Below are 22,278 nucleotides of genomic sequence, written 5' to 3'. Positions count from 1 at the left end.
AATGTCAGTTGAAGTTGATCAAAAACCACCAACTTCAAATGTATTTAAATTACCATGGTTTCTTCTTATTTGTTTGTCAATAAATTTCATATACTTATCCTATAGTTGTGCGAACTTTTTTTCATTCTTTTTTAGTTAGATAAATTAATAATCAACACCATTTTATCATCGTCATAAGAAGACAACTCCAAGATTTAATATTTGATTAAGTGCACCACTAAGCTAAGCTTAAATAATTAACTTTCACGCATACAAATTCTTTTGAAAAAAGTTACCTCATATTGTAGTTTTATTTTTCAAAATACAACAAAACTTCTTTTTACATTTAAAAACAGTCCTTGACGAATTTCTCATGAAAAAAGTTCTTCGGGAATGAAACAAAATTCTACAAAACTAACAATTACACGTTGAAAATTTAAAAAGTATTTCAAAAAACATTGAGAATCCTATCGCAATATATGGAAATCACTTAAATATTAGATATAGCAAAGTTATTATTAGCTACGAGTTTGACAGAATTCAATAACTTATGTCATAACCTGATAGGGATTTGCTTACTTGAATTGCAATTGAGAAAAGATGGGTTAGTAATAAGTTTGAGCAAGAATAGGAAACACTTCTACTTCTTACCTTTCTCTTTCTTTTCCCCTTTTTTAAGTTACCACCTAAAAATAATAGTAAAATTATACTCATCTATACACTACGATGTGCGATGGAATTATTAGAATTTAATCACTCTTAAATATAGATTCAGCTATTTAGTATGATATATGATGAATATAATATGAGCTTAAATAAAAGTGAGAATGCATATAGTCAATTTTAATTTGTCGAATTTGAACTCATCAATAATTTTTCAATAAAAAACACTCTACCTCGAGTTTTGTCAAGATTGCTCACACGATGAAAGAGCCTTTCACAAGCGGTATTGTTGGATCATTTATTCATTCCAAGATTTTCCACTCCCAACCATAATTCTTTTTTTAGGTATTTCACTGCGAAAAAAGATAGAAATAAGAAATTGTAATTTTGTGGGTATCAAAATTCTAATAAATAATAATAATAACAAAGTGTTAAAAACTTTACAACATTATGTTAGTGTGTGAACATTTTAACATTTTATTAAATTGCAATTTTAGCAATTGTTCATTGATGACATTTAATGTCATCTTTATTATTCTTTCTTTAGTGCATAAAAATGTCTTTCATTATCATCTTTATTTAGTGCAAGACTAAATCATTCCATTATGTATTTTTAATCTAATTATCACTAATAAGTGGTGCACTAAATCATATTATTATGTATTTTTAATCTAATTATCACTAATAAGTGGTGCACTAAATCATAATGGTGCACTAAATCATAATGGTACACTAAATGATGATAATGATGGCATTCTATTATTTTTTCATCTTTGAATGATTTTCTCTCCTATAAATAGAGATGTCTTCTTTGTTTTGAAATGGAAGAAAATGATAAGAAAAAATTGAGAGAGTTAAGTTTATATAAAAAGAGAGAGTTCTTATTAGTTGAAGGGAGGTATTCTTTGTGAAGAGCTTTAAACTCAACTCTTGTCCAGAGTTTGTTGAGTTACATTTTTGTGATAAGGCTGTTGTATCCTGGAGGGGACAAGTCAAGAGGACTACTGCTGGACCAGTGAAAAGATTTACTGCAGTGGGCTTGAATCTCCTTAAAGAGAGCGAGATATCCGCGCCTCAGCCAAGAAGTGAAGTTAATTTCTTCATTTTATTTTTCAATTGTAATTTGTAATCTTATAATTTCACCAACACATTATAATAAACTTCAGGACATAATAACTATCCCAGATCGGACGAATTATTCGAAGAGGATCATTTACTCGTAGAAAAAGTATTAAGTCTTAATCCTACTTTTATTTCTACGACTTCTATTATATTTCATAAAATTCCGTCTTCTAAGCGATCAAGATAATCGGTAGAATCATGTGAAACCATTTATAGAAGTTCTTCGGTCTCAATATAGTAAATCATTTGAATAGGTATTTACTCGGGGGAAATTCAATGGTTAAACCAAAACCAAAGTTAAATGGCACATCTTTCGAATTTTGAGAATCAAACAAGTCTTTTTCTAATCATAATTTTTCATATATTTTTTAAATATCATGAATTATAAATTGTTGTGACTTGTAGATTTTTTCTAAAGTAGTTTCTAAACATGCATTTTTTTTGAATTTAATATCCTAATTCATAATCAAATTAATTTGTTTATGTGTCAAAATTCATACGGTGCCACATAAATTGAGATAAAAAGAGATTAAAAAAAAGGAGAAATTTCACAAATAGCTATTATAAGTATCTTAATTATGCTCCTTAGCTACAATTTGCATATTTACGGGATGCAGCTATAGTTTAAGTTGTCTCGTTTGTATAATTCGCAGGTTTGTATAATTCATGGGTGAGTTTGTGTAATTAAGTCATTTTTATGTAAACTCGAAATAACGAATTTATACAAATATAAACATATGAACTTTAAACGGTTATACAAATTACATTATACAAAAGTTATACAAATTATACTATACAAATTTTGAATTATACAAACATGCGAATTATACAAACTTGAATCGTAATCAACACTAAATGTTTGTGGGGAATTGAAAATTAACTAAACTATAATTATATTAACTAATTAACTAATATATATTTGTTTATGCACGTAGTTCTCCGTCCAAATAAATGATATTTTCTGCGCTTGATTTGAAAGATTTTTTTGAAAGGTTGAATCTCCTTCAATTCAATGGGTATAGTTTACAAATAATTACTTTTTAAATTTACGACCTTATAATTTTATAAATAATTAATATCGTAAAACTTTACCTGTAAAATTTTAAATTCAATAATAGTAATTATTTTTCCCAGATATGACCGAAAAGTGGTTGGTGGCGCTATTTCTACGAAATTCTTTTATCTCATGAAATTCTACTACGTAGGGCAGAATAAAATTTCAACCCCTTTTAACTTTTTTTCCTTTGTTAGACTAAATCTTACAGAATTTAATAATATACATAAAAAGAAAAAAAATTAACAACAGTTGAATACCTGTCTCTATCTTATTTATATTAAAAGAAACCACACTACATATTCACATGTATATGTGTGGATGTCAGATAGAATCGTGTGTGTATCTTTATGCATCATATCACCAACTATGTATAATAATAAAATAATACTTTCCCCCGTTTTAATTTGTTCATCATATTTTTATTTTTAATATGTTTAAAATCTTTTTTTTGATAATTTTTAAATTTTAATTTTTCATATAATATATTTAATACTACAATATTAAATAATAATCTGATACATTTGACATATTTTTACTTTAAGATCATAAATTTTTAAAAAAATTACTTTACTTTTTTAAATTTCATGCCCAATCAAAAGAAAACAAATAAATTAAAATGAAAAAAGTAAAATACCCATCATTTTGAAAACTTAAAAATAAAATTTTGAAAATATAGTAAGGTAAATAACAGCGGAACAACCTTATACTAAGGGGTGTCATTTGAGTCAAAGGTATTTCGAAAACAGTCTCTCTATTTCCATGAAATGGGAAACGTCATACACTATATCATCTTCAAACCCCACTTATGAGATTTCACTAGGTATATTATTATTGTTGTTGTTTTTTGCGTCTATTTTAGTTTATACACGACACTTCTTACTTCCTTCATTTTATTTTCAGTTCATTTTTAAAAAATCATCTTATTATAATTAGAAATAATTTAACTATAAATTATTATTTTTACTTTTAATGATTAATTTACAATCATATAAATATTTAAAAATTATTTTAAATTATAAGTTTCAACACTATACCAAATTAAACGATGGGACATAAATGTGACGAAAGGGAGTAATAAATTTTTTGGTTCCAACATGGAAAGTAATCTCACATGTAAATTTTAAAAGTTTAATGTGTAAAGTAATCTTAATTTTATAGAGACCGTTTCCAGAATTTAATAAGAGAAGAAAAAAAGATGGTAGGTATGAGATTGACCAAACCTCCTTCACCCACCCACTCCCACAATATAAATATACCTTTCATTTCTTTCATTTCTCAGCTTGGACGTTCCCTTAGAACTACAAGCTTCAAACAAACTTCTCTCTTTTTTTATTTTTTTCCCTTTTACCCCCTAATTATATAGAGTAATTGCAATTTGCACCCGAGAAAAATGCAATCGCTTACTCCATCATCGTCGGGGATAAATCTCAAATCCTTAATCCGGACGAAGATACAGTCGAACCGGGTTAACCCGAATCGACCGATTATCAGATGTGTTTACCGGTTTGACTCGGCTAACGCCGCCGCCAACACCGGTACCGTGAGTATAAACTCCGCCGGGAACGGCGGCGGTTCGAGAGCCGACTGGCAGAGTTCCTGTGCGATTTTAGCAAGTAAAGTTGTATCGCAGCAGCAGAAAGCTGAGAAGAGTGGTGGCGCTGGTAACATCACCGCCGTGAACGGCCATAAGGCGTTGATAGATCTCGATTTGGTTCCAATCGATAATCAACCTAAGCCGCTCACCATCACTGACCTCTCTCCAGCGCCGATGCACGGTGCTCAGCTTCGCGTCGCCTACCAAGGTGTACCTGGAGCGTACAGCGAAGCTGCCGCCGGTAAAGCTTATCCAAAATGTGAAGCCATACCTTGTGATCAATTCGAGGTTGCATTCCAAGCTGTTGAACTCTGGATAGCTGACCGTGCAGTTCTCCCTGTTGAAAACTCTCTCGGAGGATCCATTCACCGAAACTACGACCTCCTCCTCCGTCACCGCCTCCACATCGTCGGAGAAGTTCAACTCCCGGTTCACCACTGCCTCTTAGCACTTCCAGGCGTTCGAAAAGAGTATCTCAACAGAGTCATAAGCCATCCACAAGCCTTAGCACAGTGCGAACTCACACTCACAAAACTCAGTTTAAACGTAGCTCGTGAAGCTGTAGACGATACCGCCGGCGCCGCCGAATACATAGCTTCCAACAACCTCCGTGACACAGCCGCAATTGCATCCGCACGCGCCGCCGATCTATACGGTCTTCAGATCTTAGCAGAAGGAATCCAGGATGATTCAAGCAACGTAACTCGATTCGTTATGCTAGCGCGTGAACCAATAATTCCACGAACCGATCGGCCATTCAAAACAAGCATCGTCTTCGCACATGATAAAGGAACAAGCGTTCTATTCAAAGTGTTATCAGCTTTCGCATTCAGAAACATCAGTTTAACGAAAATCGAGTCACGGCCTCACCGGAATCGTCCGATCCGGCTGGTCGACGATGCGAACGTTGGAACGGCGAAGCATTTTGAGTACATGTTCTATGTAGATTTCGAAGCTTCAATGGCGGATGTTAGAGCTCAGAATGCATTAGCTGAAGTTCAGGAGTTCACGTCTTTTTTGAGGGTTTTGGGAAGTTATCCAATGGATATGACTCCATGGTGTCCTTCTCGTGAAGATTAACAACCACCCCCACACCCCTTTACCCCCCCCCCCCTTCCCCACACCTCAAGAAAAATAAATAAATTATATTAAATATGTTTTATTTTAGGATTCATTTTTATTATCATAGTTGAATTTTACATTTCATAATCTTTTGGTGAATGTGTAATTGTTTATACTCAATTTTTCCAATATGTGATAAATTTGTTTTATTTCTAATTTGATACTTATAGTTATTATTGTTTGAGAGAATAACCTGATAAATATTCTTTCAACGGGGGTCTTAGGTTTGATTCTCTCTGATTAAAGCGTTGTATTTGTTAGGAAGCGATTTACTTCTCAATATGAATTCAGATTTAATCGAGTTTTAATGCGGATATCGAACACCGGGTGAAAAACTAAAAAAAAAAAAAGAATAACTTGATAGATAATTCTCTACTTATTCGATTTTAACACTATTTTCTACTTGCAAAAATAAAATGATAATCTACACTCTTAAACTTAAAATCCATACATCTACAATTATGATTTAGAAATTCATCTAGATTCAATCATATTCTTCGATCTTCGGAATGATGGGTTCATCCTTTATTATTTTGATTTAAATATTGAAATTAATTTGTTTCTACTTAAATATTGGACTTAATTTGTTTAGTGTAGGATTTGAACTTGTGACTTGGTTCAATTGTGTCTCTTTTTCTCTTATTTCTTGTTTAGGTTTAATCATCTAATAAATAGTATTTATTAATGTGATTCATTTAATTTGTGTTATATAAACCTATTTAAGAAAAACGCTTCCTATCAAAAACTTCTTTAATATTCTTTTAATTGACACTACTAGTGCTTTTCAAACAATTGTACAAATAGGATCAAATAAAAAGAATATACTTTCTTTTTATTCTTTGAAGTTATAAGATCCAAGAAATTAGATATTCTGAGAAGTTTTAGGTGGCACAAGAGAATCTACTTTTTAGGTTAATAATTAGTGTCGTAGTAGAGAGGAAATTCAAATTTTTGTTTACGAATTCTAAATCATAATATTTTCTGATTACTTCTAACACAAATATAATATATGGTTTCAATCAATTTTACTAAGTTTTGTCTTTATGTAATAATAACTATGGGTTGTCCCTGAATTGTTATGGGATGGATACGATCATTTCACTCATTATGAATTTCGAGTTTGAATATAAAAAAAGTAATTGATAGAGAATGTTTTTTCTTTACAAGGATCTTACATCGCGAAAAATTGATTCAATCGAGATCTTCTTTAAGTTAGCGTTTAGTCATAGATTTCATTAAAAAAAAATTGAAAAATTAAATTTGGGTGAAGTTTCAAAATGCATTTGATCATATTTCTTGAAACATATTTCTCTTCATTTTAAAACAAAACATTACTTAAATCCATAAGTTCTAAAAACTATCAAAAATATTCATAAGTTTGGCATAAAATTATTATTTTATAATGAACTAGATAATACATTATCCTAAAATCATAATATAATATTTTTAATAAAAACTACAATAATCCAATTACTAGCTACTATAATTCGTCAAATTACAAAAGTTACAAAGATTTATCAAGACAAAATAATAAATAATCACAACTGTAATAACTAGCTACCTAATATAATCTTCCCACATTCTATGAATAATCTCTTCATGCTGAGCATGTATTTTTGGATCAGATAATCGAAATGAGTAAATAGAAATTAGTTAGAGTCATAAATAGATGAACATTTTTAAAAAAAATATATTAAAACTTGAGGTAAAATTAATATTTAAATAGAATTTAACAACTATATTTTGGCCAAAAATTTGATGGGCTAGAAAAACAAACACATGAGTTGTGGTGCAGTGGCTGTCCATTCTCTTTGTATGAAAAGTAGGAGTAGGACTGTTGTATTGCTCCATTTTTAATTAGAGATCTCGAATTTGAATCTTAGATATGAAAAAATAATTATTGAGAGTGTCACCCTCAAATAAATTCTGCGGTGCACAATTTGAATCTAGTGGGGAAAAAATGAGATAGACAAGAAAAAAAAGTAATGGCTGTTCTCTCTACCCCACCCCTCTTTCTTTTTTTTTGGCATTATATTTCTCCAAAACTTGTGCTCTTTAACAACTTTTTATTGACTTCTTTACGAACTTTACCTTCATGTGATGTCCCCACAAGGCATCTTGCTTTCTTTTTAAATATTTTTGGAGTCAATTCAATAAATTATCACTCATGTTAACTTCATCTATTTAATTATACTATTTCAAAATATTTAAAACTTTAAAATCACCTAAAATCATTATAAAGTTGTTGCCCATCACATTTATGCCATCTAAAATAATTTTATCATATGATGAAAATATTTCTGATTTGTTATTCCAATACTATCAACATCAATATATAAATATATTATCAAACCATAATTAGTAGGTCATATAGAGTTTTCATGAAATTAAGTTCCTAACTAAATTTTTGGCTTGGGATTTAGCATACATAAATTGAGTACCTAACATCTAACACTATTAATGCTTAAAAAAAATCATTCATAGAAGTTTAAGCTCAAAACTTTTAATTAAACATAGATCAAATTTTTCATCATAACATGCATTGATATTAAATGATTCGTTAAATATACTCACTTTATTTCATGATAAAATTTTAATCTACACTACATTTTAAAAAGAAATATCATAGCACACAAGTATAATTTTCAAAAAATTTATGACCTTACATAATAATATTTGGTATGATTATAAAACTTTTCCTCAAGAGCAAACTAAAAAAAAGTGACAAAAGAGCTACTCACGATTAAAATTATTGAGATTTGCTACTTTTGTACGGCCAAAAAAAAATATAGAATTGAGGACCATAGTCTATAAGCCATTTGTATATATTCCGTTTGATCTAAAGTTTTTTTATTATTATTTTGTGATGATAAATTTGTCCTTTTTGTTGTGGCATCTATCTTTTAAAAGTTATGTACCACGTTGTCCTTTTCGAGATCATTTGATAGAGTATATAAAATAATATTAAATATGATATGTTATAATATTAATATTATTATTAGTTAGGTTGATATTAGTTATATAAAAATTATTTTTTATATAATATTTAATTTGGTATATAAGAAAATAACAAGTATTATATGATTTTTTTAGAATTAGTTGTTTACAAAAATATCTTTCATGAACATGATGAAAAGGATGTGAAACCGATTTGGGAGACAATTATGTCTTTAATCATGATGCATGTATTAAAAACTCTGCATTAATAATACTATGATTTGTCATGCATTGTTACGTTGAGTTTGAATTTTTTTAAAGAAAATGATATATCGCGTCTCAATTTGAAAACTTCGCTTATTTTATTTTTATTTTTCAACTGTAATTATATTTTCACATAAAAATAATTTAACGATCTTTTATGTTCGGCAAAATTTTGCGTGTTGAACCCCCAAATATTTTATTTTAGATTTTCTTTTAATTATTTAACTATAACTTATACAGCATATAATATGTATAAAGTAAAAACTTGATGTGTTGTAATAGTATTTCATCTAAACATTTGAAATTAGGAAGAGAAAGGGTTGGTGAACAAAAGCAGTAAAATGTTGAAATAGGTTGTTTTTTTTTAAAAGAATTTGACTGTAATTTATTTTATATTAGGAATATTTAAACCTTAATTCTAGGGGTAGGTGGGAAATATAACTTTTCAATGGTTTACTATTATTATTTCTATTTTGTAATATTAATATTATTATTAATGATGTCATTTATGCATCAGTAGTAGGGGCAGAGCTAGCTGATTGGTTGCGGGTTCGAGTGAACTCCATAACTTTGATTTAAAATTTGCACGTTGTTAATGATTATAAAGAATAATTATTTTTGCTCCTTCAATATTGATATATTTTTTATATTTTAATCCTTGAAATATCTAATTAAATATATTTAATCTTGAATTAATCAAAATATATATTTTTAGGACTGTATTACTGTTAAATACAGAGCAAATAGTACATATTCCAACACAACAATGACTATATAGGAAAACTGGTCCACTTGCTAATTATTAGTATTAAGCTGGTTTAGTTACTAATCTCCCACTAAATATATTTTTCTATTGCTAATCAAAACAAAATGCTAAAATATATTCTTTAAAGCATCGCGATATACTTTTCGATTAGTGTCTAAAATAGATAAAATAGATACTTTATAGGAAGAAATCGACAATCGTTATCCTTCGATTACGTTCTCCAATGAAATAGCTTGCAAAAACTAAAAAAAAAAAAAAGGAAGCAAATTGTACTAAATAAGTCGTGTGCGACGACCTCGAAAAAAACACAAAGAATGTTTCGAACTTGATATGGTGGATTATACTTATATATTTAAAGTTAGGTCTAAATGGTTATAAAGTTTACATTACAAAAGAAAGTACATTATGGAGCTAAAACAACTTTTACCTAATTAATTTCCATGAAATAATATTACGTCTAATCAAAGTTGTTGATATGTCTAATCAAGTAATATTAGCTCTAATTAATTTCCACGAGTTCTTTTTAAAAAAAAAATCATATCGATATGATATTTCACAACTCACATAAAAGTGACTATTAAAAAAGTATGTGAACGAATTATATAGGCGTTTTTAAAAATATTTATTCTTAGTTACTCCGGAAAAAAAAAGAAAAAGATATGAATGTATTAATAAATTGTTTCATCTCATTTCACTTTAGGAAAACAAATGTGCAGTGTACTCTTATATTTAATTAGTTTAGAGTACATGTTTTGCACGTGTATCTCACCTCAATCAATAAAACTATATATAAGAACAAAATTATTAAAAAATAGCAATTGAAGTTAAAATAAATGGTATATCTATCTAAATTATAAGAATTTCATATAGGAAGGTTAAAATTATTTTTAAAAAACATGAACATCTTTCTTTAATATTTAAATTATTTTTATTTATTTATTTTATCATAATTTAAATAAAATTTCGACCAATATTATAGTTAATTATAAAGATAATTCAATAATAATTTGAGAAAAATAGTAAATCACAGTTTTGTATATTGTAGAATCTTTTAATGAAGGGACAAAAAATTCAATCAGTATTTTAAAATATGTTGTTCTCTTATCATATATTTTAGGACCTCTTAATTAATATTTTGAATTCAACAAATAAGTTTAATTAGAGATTTAACTACAAAACTAACGAACAATATACAAAAATATAGCTAAACAATATAATCAAAATTATGTCACGATTAAAAAAAAGAGACAAACCTTTAAAAAAAAAATTACTACTTCACTCGGCGGCACTATGCTTGTTTCGTACAAATTCTTGATTAGAAATTTCAACAGAAAGAGAAAACACGAGGAATTATTAAAAGGTGAGAATCTAGAGAAATTATCAAAAGGAGAGAATCTATTGTCAATTATCAATTATGTATAATTTTTACCATATATTTTATGATTCTTTTATTTTTTGTTCACATATATATTAGGAGTCAATATTATAAAGATAATTAAATAATACTTTAATGAAAATGGTGAAAATACAATTTTGTCTAAAGCAAAATTTTTTAATGAAGGAAAAAAAATTTAATCAACATTTTAAGGGTCTAATTCATACTTTTAATATAGTATAGATTATATAAATTGTATAGTGAAGTTGTAAGTACTCCTTCGATCTTCATCCTCAACAAAAGATCTTTGGTTTGAACCCTCTTATGAAGTCGTCTTTATTAGAAACAGAAAACAAAAATGATATGTTGAGAGTGGGATTTGAACCCACGCCCTTTCGGACCAGAACCTTAATCTGGCGCCTTAGACCAACTCGGCCATCTCAACATTGGTTAGTATTGTTTTTATAATTATTTATATTATAAAATCTCCATTGAAGGTCTAAAATTATATAACTTGTAGCAAAAAATGATCTCATATTATAAAATTCTTTTACACTCACGTATGTAGTTGAATATATATTATATTAAAATTTTTCATACGAGAAGTTACAGTCTTTTTTTTTTTTACGGCAATTAACTAAAACATACACAAAGTATATATCATAAGAACATGTTTATTCAATTCCTTAATTTAGTCGAACCTCTTTCAAATTACATCATGGCTTCTCATTTAATTCCAGTTGGTTCTCTCCATTGATAGTTAAAGTAACGTGCTATAAATAATATAGTGTGTTTATTCTAATTTCACATGTACGATAAATTATCATAAATATAATGATAGTTGGTAATACAACGAATAATATTATAATAATGTCATGAATAGAGTTAGTGTGTCATATCATAGGCAAATTATTTCTCATGGTTTGAGAACACTCTAATATGCAAATTTAAAATTTGGATTTGATCTTAATTAATATGAGGTCATTTGGTTAATATTTAAGATTCCTATATAATCTATAATCCAAAGATCATATAAATGTTTATTCTTATGAGGGAGAAGACTTTAATGATCATTGACAATTGTCAAGATGTGACAATCCAAACTATAAAAAAGTGTCTTTCATTTTATTTATTTTTTCATTTTTTTGGAAAAAAAGACACCAGTTCCACTTATTTAAAATAGTTAATATTGACAAATTTTTGGTGAAACTCTAAAAAAAGGACACCTATGCATATTTTTGACAAGCTCATGGAAATCTATTATTACTCACTGATTATATTATTTTTTAAGTGGTGAAATAAATAAGATTTTCATTCTTAATTAGAAGTTTTTGAGGCGACATTTGGATAAGAAAAAAAAAATGGCAAGGAGTGCTTCCCTTTCTAACAAGTCATACGCCGAGCGAATTTAAATCAATTGCGACTTCAATAAACCACCGGATGGGAAATCAAATAAAAAAACTAATTTCTTTTTAAATTCAAAATGGCCCTTACCCACCACCCCACTCGTCTGATTAATTCAACTACCCTTTTGTGCATGACAAAGTATTCCTTTTTTGAATTTTTTTTAAAAAGAAATCAAATCAAATAAAAATAGTTAAGAGTTCTTCTTTCAAGATATATCATTAAGCAAATGAATAATTTACAAAAAAAAAAAAAAAATGTTGATTTTTGAACAAAGTGAAACGAGAATTATAAAAGAAAAAGTCATTGTTTAACAATTCAAGGATTCTTTAAAAACTATTAAGGAGGACATTTTTTTGCAATAAAATTGGCCAAAATATTAAGAAATCTTGATTATATTATTAAGGACTTTTTTTTAAAATTATTGAAGTTGATTATGTAATGAATAAGAAATCTTCAACTAACATGGGTTGTAGTGCAATAGTGAAACTGTTTCATCCTTAATCAGAGCTCTCGAGTTCAAGTCCTGGGTATGAAAAAAATCTGTTGGAAGCGCCGCCTCCGAATGGATCCTACGAAGCACGATCTAAATTTGATATCAGGATTCCAATGCGAGCTCCGATCACCGAGTGGAAGGGCAAAAAAAATAAATCTTGACTATATTTGATGCTTGGTTGTTGAAGAAAAAGTAGGTGGAAATTAAGTCCACACATGGCATGTTGGTTAGAATTTTCCTTATACAAGTTGTACAAGAGAAAGAAAATAAACAAAGTCAAATAAATACTTATTACTACACTATTACGACATAAATAATATATATTTGTTTTAGTTTTGCAAACTCAAGTTTAATTGTTTAAATGAGTGACCATTTCTTTTCTCTTTTTGTTTTCTAATCCTTTTTATTTCATAACCAAGTTGATCTTTTCTTTTTTATTTCATATGTACTAGCTTTTATATAATATTACATAAACCATTTCCAAAAGGCAAGAAAGAAAGAAAAAGAAGAAATATAAAATGATATTTTTTAATAAAAGGAGAGGAATAAGTGGTAATTTGCACTAGTAATCACATTTAGGATTGTTATTTAAAACATAATCAACCTTTGCAATATATTCAAAATTTAGCCACAATGGCTAAATCTCAAACTCGCTCCTCCTCCTCTTCCTCCTCCTTCATAAGAACAAAGAAACACTCGGAAATGACATATGGACAGCAACAATTGAACTTTGTAACACATGACTAAAGTTTGAACTGTGAAGTTCCAACTTTAAGATATAGATTTTGAGTTCAAATTCCAGGACACTAGTTGTAAAGTTCAAACTTAGGCATACATGTCTAACGTTTAAACTTATTTCGGCCCAAAGTCCTTGTTTAAACCCATTATCACAAAGCTCACAAGTAGTGGCAGAGCTAGGAGGCGCAATTTGAATATCCTTTACTAGAAAATTATGTTGTATATATAAGATTCAAATTATTATATAGTAGATATTGAATTTTCTTAATTTTTTCCTATATTCAAAGTTTTTTTGACTCCTCCGCTGATCACAAGCTCACAGTCAATTTTAGGGCATTGAATTCAAAACAAGGTTATCTCAAGATTATAATTAGAATTATAAATCGAGAAAAAAGAATTTGACCTTCTACATAAACTAGATAATTCAATGATTTTGTTATAAATTCATATCCATCTTTTACTAATATCTTAATTAAATATCGAACAAATTTAATTTCAAATTTTATACTAAAATGATCCTCCTAATTTCAAAAGGAGGATATGGGCCCATGAAGTCCAGTCCAAAAAATGGCACTATGTCCCTTTTTAAGCCATCCTTTATATGTTGTCCACATTTTGGAAATTATTGCAAATATAGACTTAGCTGTAAACGACCAGTTTCTATCTCCACATTTTTCTTCTCCTCGTCCTCGTCCTCGTCCTCGTCCTCGTCCTAATTGGAACGTTACTTAATTGTAATTTAAAGTGGTCACTATCCTACCGTTTCAAATTTCACAATTGAAACTTCAGGCTACCATTGAAAATTTAGGAGATTGGCTATTTTAAAAAAAATAGGCTCAAAAAGTAATCAGTTGACGCTATTTTTACAATTTTGCACCGTCAATCGGGCTATTTTTTGAAAACAATTATATAATATTGACTCACGACGAAAATTTCTCTTTATTAAAACAATTGAATTAGTTCAGAACTCAATAAACTACTAGTAGAGCCCAATAACTTAGAAATGTCTTTGCATTTGCTTTTTGCTTATTGATGAGATTTTTATACCGTAAATCGTTCACCAAAATAATAATCGATAATATACATTATACACATAATATAGATATATATTAACTAGTATAAATTTGTATATATAGTTAGTGGCTGTAATTGTTTTTGGTAGGCGGGTAAATATGTAACTTTTCCTTTATTGACCCCTTCATAAAATAGGGATCAAAGTCAATTAGCAAACAATTATATTATTTATAATCCATGTTATACATTAGTGTTAGGGTATTGGGTGTGGATTCTTCGAAATATATATATATTGAGAATTCAATAACAAAGTAAGTTTTTTACCCAACGACAAAAATAAAACCTATTTACGCTTTGTTTCCTTTCTCAGTGAGAGTTTGATTTTTTAAAATTTGTCGCTGAAAATTCATAAATTTTAAATTCTGAATTCGTCTTTTGCCTAATGTTTTTAACTTTTTCATTTTTTTTTTCCTCTAAAAAAATGTTAGAATATAATTTACAAATAGATGACCTTAATTACTTTTTAGAAAGTTGCTAGATAAACGTGTGGCATGCAAGAATAAAATTTGAAGCAAGAGGATTCTATAAAGCAAACACAACCTTGATTTTCTATTTTTATGATGGATTAGATATTGCTAACTTTGGATTATAAAATAAGTACAAATTTTTCAGAATATGCAACTTTGATGCCAAAGATATTAGCCACCACAACCACCAAGTAATATAATAAATAATGGCTTAAAGCTTTAGTGCCTTTTCTTTAAGGAACACAAACCCTTAGTGGCACTATGTTTGATAGTGTAATGAATTTATAATGTTATTATAATTTTATAGGTATAACATGTTAGTGTTTGTTGTAGAAATAAACAATAGTGTACTTAGGAAAAGAAGGAAATTTTATTTTGTATATTTGGTATTTAATATTTTGATATATTTTATACTCTAATATAGACTTGTTCGCTGAGACAAAACTCTGCATAAATTAGGAGGTTATTTTGTGAATACGAGCAAGGTTTTTCCCTGACTGATGGTACTAAGATTTTTTGGAAAAAAATATGTAAACTTAATGCAAAACGAACAATATCACATTATGAGCCCGTTTGGATTGGCTTTAAGTTGGTCAAAACCAACTTAAAGCTCTTTTTTAGCTTTTGGACGTGTTTGTCTAATGATAACTTTAAGCCATAAAGTTCTTAACGTCAGTCAAAAATGAAAAGTTAGGATTTCTAATTTTTTTTTTCTAAGTGCTTAAAGTCATTTTGTTTGACCATAGAAATTACTTTTATATCCCTTATATTTTAACTAAATTCCCAAACTACCCTCTTTATTCTTTTAACCCTAAAATTCAAACACTTATTTTCAACATAAGCACTTTTATCCAAACACTCAACTGTTTATTTATAAAAATAACTTTCAGCACTTCAAAATTCTAAAAACAATTCATATATAAAAGTTATTTTTTTAAGCCCATCCAAACGGACTCTATATTAGGTACGTTTTACCAACATTGTATCTCATCAACTAGTGCTAAGATATTTTTCTTTATATAAAAAAAGGGAACCCTTCTTAAGCAGCTAGATGTTTTCTTCTTAGTTCCAAGATATTCTTTTTTCTTAGAAATTCGTCCAAAATAAAATAGCAATATTATTAATGTTTCCCAAGAGAGTGGATCATGTCAGTACTCTTTTTGTTGCAATAAATTAAGTAATAATGGGATGATATGTGAGTGTCTTGTAAGAAAGCACTCATAATTGCAACCAAACAATTCCTTAAAATAGCTATTGTCATCTATGAAGGTGGAATTCCCACCACTTTAATTGGTTGCTTACATGTGGGAAGCAATGTAACTTGGTGCTTCCATGAGTTAAACTCTAAAATAGTTTTTCATTCTTACTTATTTTCATATTTGAGTTTTAAGTATGAAGTTGTCTATGCATAATGCATGTCAGAGTATTTTATCTCTAATATAAGACTCTATATCGTGAATCTACATTTTATCGAATCACAATATATATATATCAAACATCAGGTAAGGAAAAAAAAAATCTAGCTAGTTTAAATAAAGGGCACAGTTATGGTATTAGGAATTGAACGAACTCAGTAACTTTTATTTAAATTTTATAGTTGTATTAAAAAATAAATTATTAATATTTAATTATTATTGGATTTTAAAGGTGTGAATGAGAAATAAAGGGTTGTGACATTTACGAAAAATTGTGTCTTTTCTAAAATATTGTGACTGTTCTGAAACGTTGTACCTTTTCCAAAGGGTTGTGACCTTTTCGAAAAGTTGTGACTTTTGCGAAGGGTTGTGACTTTTCCAAAAAGTTGTGACTTTTTTTAAAGAGTTGCGGCTTTTTTGAAAAATTGTGACTTTTGCGAAGGGTTATGACTTTTTCAAAGGGTTGTGACCTTTTCAATAAGACACAATAAACACTTGTTCACACTACCCTTTATTGTCTATAAATAGAGAATTTTGTCTCATTTTTTAATATTGAATTTCTTCTTTTTTTGCATATATTTTCATACAAACAAAATTGAGACTTTGTGTGATTTCGTTGCTGGCTTTTGAGTTCGCTGAAATTATTGAAGTTTGAAATACCGTTACTTCTTTAATAGGTTATCAGTTTTTTTATTCTGGGAGAAAATAATTCATAACTTCGGATACAGTGAGAGGATTAAATTATTTAAGGACACACAATAATTTTTATGAATTCGAATAATTTCATTTCTTTTCATCATAAAAATATTTTTGTTTTACTATATTAAATATAGAAACAACAATTATAAATTCAATAACTAAAATGAGATATGAGTTTAAAGGTACCTAGGTAAGTTCAAAATTCATAAACTTTCAACCTAGCTTTACTTCTAAACTTAAATGGTTTCATCATTCTTTTTTTTTTCCTCTTTAACTTCCACTTCTTGTATTTTCATAGGCTAAAAATATATCAAAAGTTGTGAATCTTGTCTATAGATTGTGAAAGTTAAAAGTTAAAACAAGACCAAAAAATTAAACAAGTGTTGTCATGGGAAACAGTTGTTTGCATGTCTAAAAGGTTGGCTTCTTGGTCTTGTTAGCCACTATCACACATTGATTTTGGAGGCTTTTAAATTTATTTGAACCACTAATGTGATGACACATGACTAAACCAAAGGAAAGAGTTTCCTTCTTCCCTCTAACCCCTCCCCCCTTCCAACCTACGCACACATTCGCCCCATCATACAAAGCCACTTGACGATAAGAAAAGAATTTTGAACGATTTTCTTCTTTGTTCTTAGACAATCTTAATAAGTCACTTGAAGCTCTACCCTTTACTTTGCTTCATGCTGTCTTCCTCTACTTGCTCCCACTCAATAGCCAATAGATTGAAAAAAGTTGTAGTCGATGGCCCTTTTCGTTTTCATCAAATAAAAAATTACCATAAACTTTATATCCTTACTCGCAATAATTATGACCTCTTACAAGAATCAACGACGACTTTATCAAAGATAAAGTTTTAGTACGTACATCTAAAACTTCTTAATTGACATCCGCTCTCTCCCCCCACAAAATAGTGAGATATTTATTTTTCCCTCGATCTATATGTATCTCAAAAAAATAACAAAAGTAATTTCATATATTTAAGGATAGATTCAGAATAATTCTTAAATATTTTTTCATTTAATAAGTCATTCATAATAGAAAATCAAATATTCATATCAATAAATTTTGAATATTGAATTGAAAAAAATCACACTTAGCGGTGTTGTAGGTAGGGGCTTCATCCGAACCCTCTTCGATAAAAAATTATATCATTTATATATAATTAAAATAATTTTTTATATATATAAAGTAGATATTGAACCTCTTTCGATTTGTTCGTGCGTATACTTCTGCGGATTTTCAACCCCTTATCCGCCACTAGTCACATGACCATATATCTATGATATTGTGCTTGGGGCCCAGTAAATAATTAAGGTATTTCTGTGTCTACAATACCATGGGGAATAATTCACCTTTTTGTATGTATATATATTTGACATACCTCCATAACACAACCAGCAAAACACAACAAAGTTCCTTTTTTTTTTTCTCTCACACAAATTATTAGAACCAAAAATATGATGAAACAAAATGTATATTTTCTGCTACTTCTTTTTGTTTCCATGATCATATATTCACAAGCATCTGGTCGTTTCTTAGCAAACAACCTGCAAGGTAATTATATGGATAATTTTCATAATTATATGATATTTTATTTATCTAATTATTAAGTTTGCATAGTCAAGAGTTATTCGGTATTTGTGTTGATGAGACATATATATATATATATATATATATAGCATATACTAGATGAATTAAGGGTCGTTTGGTTGTTGTTTTGAAGGCGAGTCATGTTACGTGTGTATTAAATCATGTCTAAGTAATATTATGTTTGGTAGTTGATTAGGAGGTGAATTGTTCATGTATAAGATTAATACGGTGTTTGGTTTACAATATAGAAACTTCAATAACTAATACATGTATAAGTTATGAGGAAATCTAATGTATTATTTTATGCAGAATAGAAGATGGAATAACTAATACATGAATAACTAATCCCTGCATAATTATTATCTGCATAAAATAATACATAAATTCTCTTATAACTAATCACAACTAGTTATTTAGCATTGTAACTGAAAAGTTGATTGTCCAAAGACATGGCCTAAAAGTGGTCAGTGAACGCTAATGCTATTTCTAAGATGAATTAGTGGACGATGTCCGCACAAGTTAACTTAAACACCACATATAGAAAAAAGAGTTTGAGTTAAATGCATGCATTTTCACTGTAAATAATTTTTTACACTATGATCAAATTATTTAAAGAGTATATCTATAGATAAGTTTGAGAAATTTGTAATCTTAAAAATAAGATAAATCATCTGCTATATTAATAAGTGTCGAGGGTTTATCGAAAAATAGCCTTTTTACCCTATTAAAAGTAGGGATAAATTACATCTTAACATTTTTAAATTCCACTTAATATATTGTTATAGTTATTGTATCAGCTAAAAGTAAGGACGACTTGATTGTATAAATTAAAAGTTTCTTGTAACTTAAACTTATAATTTAAGAAATTATATTATATTGTACTTATAAAGCTTGGTTGATGAGTAAATTAAACAAAAGTTTTGAATGATTGCAGTGGAAGAGGAAGTAAAGCTTCCTAAAAAAACCAATGATGGAGACTCAATTGACAAGATGGGAACAACTAATTTAAATGTAATTTTCTAGCCTCTTTTTATTTATTTATTTTCTATTTATTTCTACTTTCATATTTTTATTATCATTATATATTTATTGGGTTATTTTATTTTATTTTTTGCAATTTTGTGTAGAGGTTGATGGGACTAGAGGAATATTCATGTGGGGATGAAAATGATCAAGAATGCATTAAGAGAAGAGTTCTTGAAGAAGTTCACTTGGACTATATCTACACTCAACACCATAATCACCCTTAATTAAGAGAGATTAATACTTACTTATAGTTCAAGGATTAATTAATATCAAGGTATAACCTTCAAGTAACGGTAAAGTTGTCTCCATATAATCTATAGGTCATAGATTCGAGTCATGAAAACAACCATTAATACTTGTATAGTATTATATGGTATAGATTCGTCTACATTACATGAGGCCCATCCCTGAACCCTGGATAAATATCAAATATTTTGTGTACCAGACTGCCTTTTTTAAGGATTAATTAATATGAAACCTTTCAATTAATATCACACAATAATGTTTCTGGTGTATTTGTTCTCTAAGAATTATTTTCCACATCTTCCACAAAGAGAAAGGGCCAATTGGGTTTATGCAATTAGCATATAGAATTTAGTACTACTTGATTCATATGTGGTCCATGGTTGTTGCCTATTGGGCCTATGTTTAACATATATTTGTTTCATTTTATGTGATATGGTTTACAAAATTAAAGGAGTTTTATTTTCGTTTTATGTAATTTAGTTAGAGCTTATACTAGTTTCTTCTTTGAATACATTTTTCATGTTTGGGAGGTTATTTTACTTGAACACAATGATTTTATTAGGAAGGGTAACACAAGGCATTGTTCCACTAAATGGACACATTTTTTTAAAGATCAAATTGTGTTTATTTCGATTATTTCATTAAATATTTATTAATTTCTATCAAAATATATGTATCAAATAACTCCATCACTAAAATTTAAATAAATAAGAAGTAATGTACCTAACTACAAGCATACATTGTTGTGTTGACTTCATCCAATCAAGTGAATGATGAACGTAGTTATTAAACCTGATATTTGAATTGTTAGTACATACCTCAACATTCCATTCAAAAATCTTATTCTAGAGGGAGCCGAGCTTCCTTCCACCCCTTTGAAAAAACAGTTTCCATGTGCATCAAGCACAACTATGATTATGGAGAAATAACTAAATTTTGTGTTGTTGTTTGAGAAGAGAGATTTCAATTTATTGGGTTCCAAAATTTTAAGAATAACTAAATATGGAATAGAATTATATTTTTCTTACAGAAAAAAGTTAAAGAATTTATGGTAATACTTTGACTTTTGAAGGCAAATTAGCTTCATAATTCACAAAAAAATTGTTAAATGATGGTGTGTGGTTGGTAGAGATAAAAAAATCAGACTTTGTAATTTCTCTAAGAAAGAGAAGATGAAAGTCCTAATAAAAGACCTCAACGACTTCAAAAAAAATTATTGACAAATCAATAGAACAACATCAAAAAATATACTCGACTTTTGTACCAAAACACGATTGAATTTTTTCCTTTATTTGTATGAGCGAAGAATGCAATTTAAATCTAGACACGTTTTTTTTGACCATGCTAAGTGGTATCAGAGCTTATGGTTCAATGATCACGTGGCCTAATGGTCCAACGATTTGTCGAGGTTGAAGGGTTGAAGACATGTTTAAGCAGTTTCCAATTAATTTGCAACCAATTTGATGATAATGAAGATTTTTGTTCAGCTACACGTGGATAAAAGATATAAGACATATTTTCAATATTCCTGTTGGTGCTTCTTTTAAAATAAAAATAAAATAATTTTTAATTATTTTTAAATTATATATTTTAAACTTTATTTTTAATCATGATAAGCACCAGTGACAAAGATTACGTGAAAAACAAAGATTATCATGCATGTGAGGAAAGTTGATCAAGTTTTATCAAGAAAATCCAGCTAAAAAGAGAGATTTTTTTAGGATTTGGCCCCGATTTTCTTACCATCTTTGAGTTTTACTTTTTCGTGGAAGAAAAATCAAGGTACTATCATAATTTTTTATTAGTTTTCCTCGAAAGAAAATATGATTCTCTTTCATATGTAGTTGTTTTCATTAGAGGAAAAGTTTGGAGCTCCATAAATTGAAGATCCCTCTTCTCATAGCATAACAAAAATAACATACACAATGTAAACGTGTAAGAGTATTATTTATGGAGAGATTTTTCCTCTTCAATTTTTATGTTTTTTTATTAATTTTTAAATATGTATGACAATTGGCCAATTCATATAATAATATTATGTTTCTTTTATTATAGTTTTATGTGTCGTCTGATTTATCGCCGACATGATTTACAATTATAAATTTTCGCATCGCGCCTTGATTCTTTCGAACCCAACAAGAAAAATCAGGACAAAACCCTAACACTTCTTAGTCCTTAGAGAATTTAAAAAAAAAATATATATATATATATATATATATATATATATATATATTACAA

At 28.5% G+C, this 22,278-nt stretch overlaps 2 protein-coding genes and 1 non-coding gene across 3 annotated transcripts; 2 read left to right on the top strand and 1 right to left on the bottom strand.

Moving 5' to 3' along the window:
* The first annotated feature begins 4,032 nt into the window (after positions 1-4,032).
* LOC129903926 (arogenate dehydratase 3) lies at positions 4,033-5,686 on the top strand. The gene has a single exon (XM_055979447.1). The coding sequence runs from the start codon at positions 4,212-4,214 to the stop codon at positions 5,493-5,495; it is 1,284 nt and encodes a 427-aa protein (XP_055835422.1). The 5' UTR covers positions 4,033-4,211; the 3' UTR covers positions 5,496-5,686.
* Positions 5,687-11,243: 5,557 nt separating this feature from the next.
* Positions 11,244-11,324, bottom strand: TRNAL-AAG (transfer RNA leucine (anticodon AAG)). The gene has a single exon. It is a non-coding gene; the product is annotated as a tRNA-Leu (tRNA).
* Positions 11,325-18,594: 7,270 nt separating this feature from the next.
* LOC129904326 (phytosulfokines 2-like) lies at positions 18,595-20,287 on the top strand. Its single transcript, XM_055979886.1, has 3 exons — positions 18,595-18,732; positions 19,703-19,779; positions 19,896-20,287. Exons 1-3 carry the CDS (start codon positions 18,636-18,638, stop codon positions 20,016-20,018), a joined length of 297 nt encoding a protein of 98 aa, XP_055835861.1. The 5' UTR covers positions 18,595-18,635; the 3' UTR covers positions 20,019-20,287.
* Positions 20,288-22,278: the final 1,991 nt, after the last annotated feature.

Source organism: Solanum dulcamara, chromosome 9 (assembly GCF_947179165.1).
Source record: "Solanum dulcamara chromosome 9, daSolDulc1.2, whole genome shotgun sequence".
NCBI classification, from domain to species: Eukaryota; Viridiplantae; Streptophyta; class Magnoliopsida; order Solanales; family Solanaceae; genus Solanum; species Solanum dulcamara.
Note: the sequence above shows the minus strand (reverse complement) of the source record. Positions and strands in the feature narration are given on the sequence as shown.

Bases quoted from the DNA above. Each gene is read 5' to 3' on its own strand.
- LOC129903926 (XM_055979447.1), top strand. From the start codon at position 4,212: ATGCAATCGCTTACTCCATCATCGTCGGGGATAAATCTCAAATCCTTA.
- LOC129904326 (XM_055979886.1), top strand. From the start codon at position 18,636: ATGATGAAACAAAATGTATATTTTCTGCTACTTCTTTTTGTTTCCATG. The intron at 18,733-19,702 runs GTAATTATATGG...GAATGATTGCAG, and splicing joins CTTAGCAAACAACCTGCAAG to TGGAAGAGGAAGTAAAGCTT. The intron at 19,780-19,895 runs GTAATTTTCTAG...AATTTTGTGTAG, and splicing joins TGGGAACAACTAATTTAAAT to AGGTTGATGGGACTAGAGGA.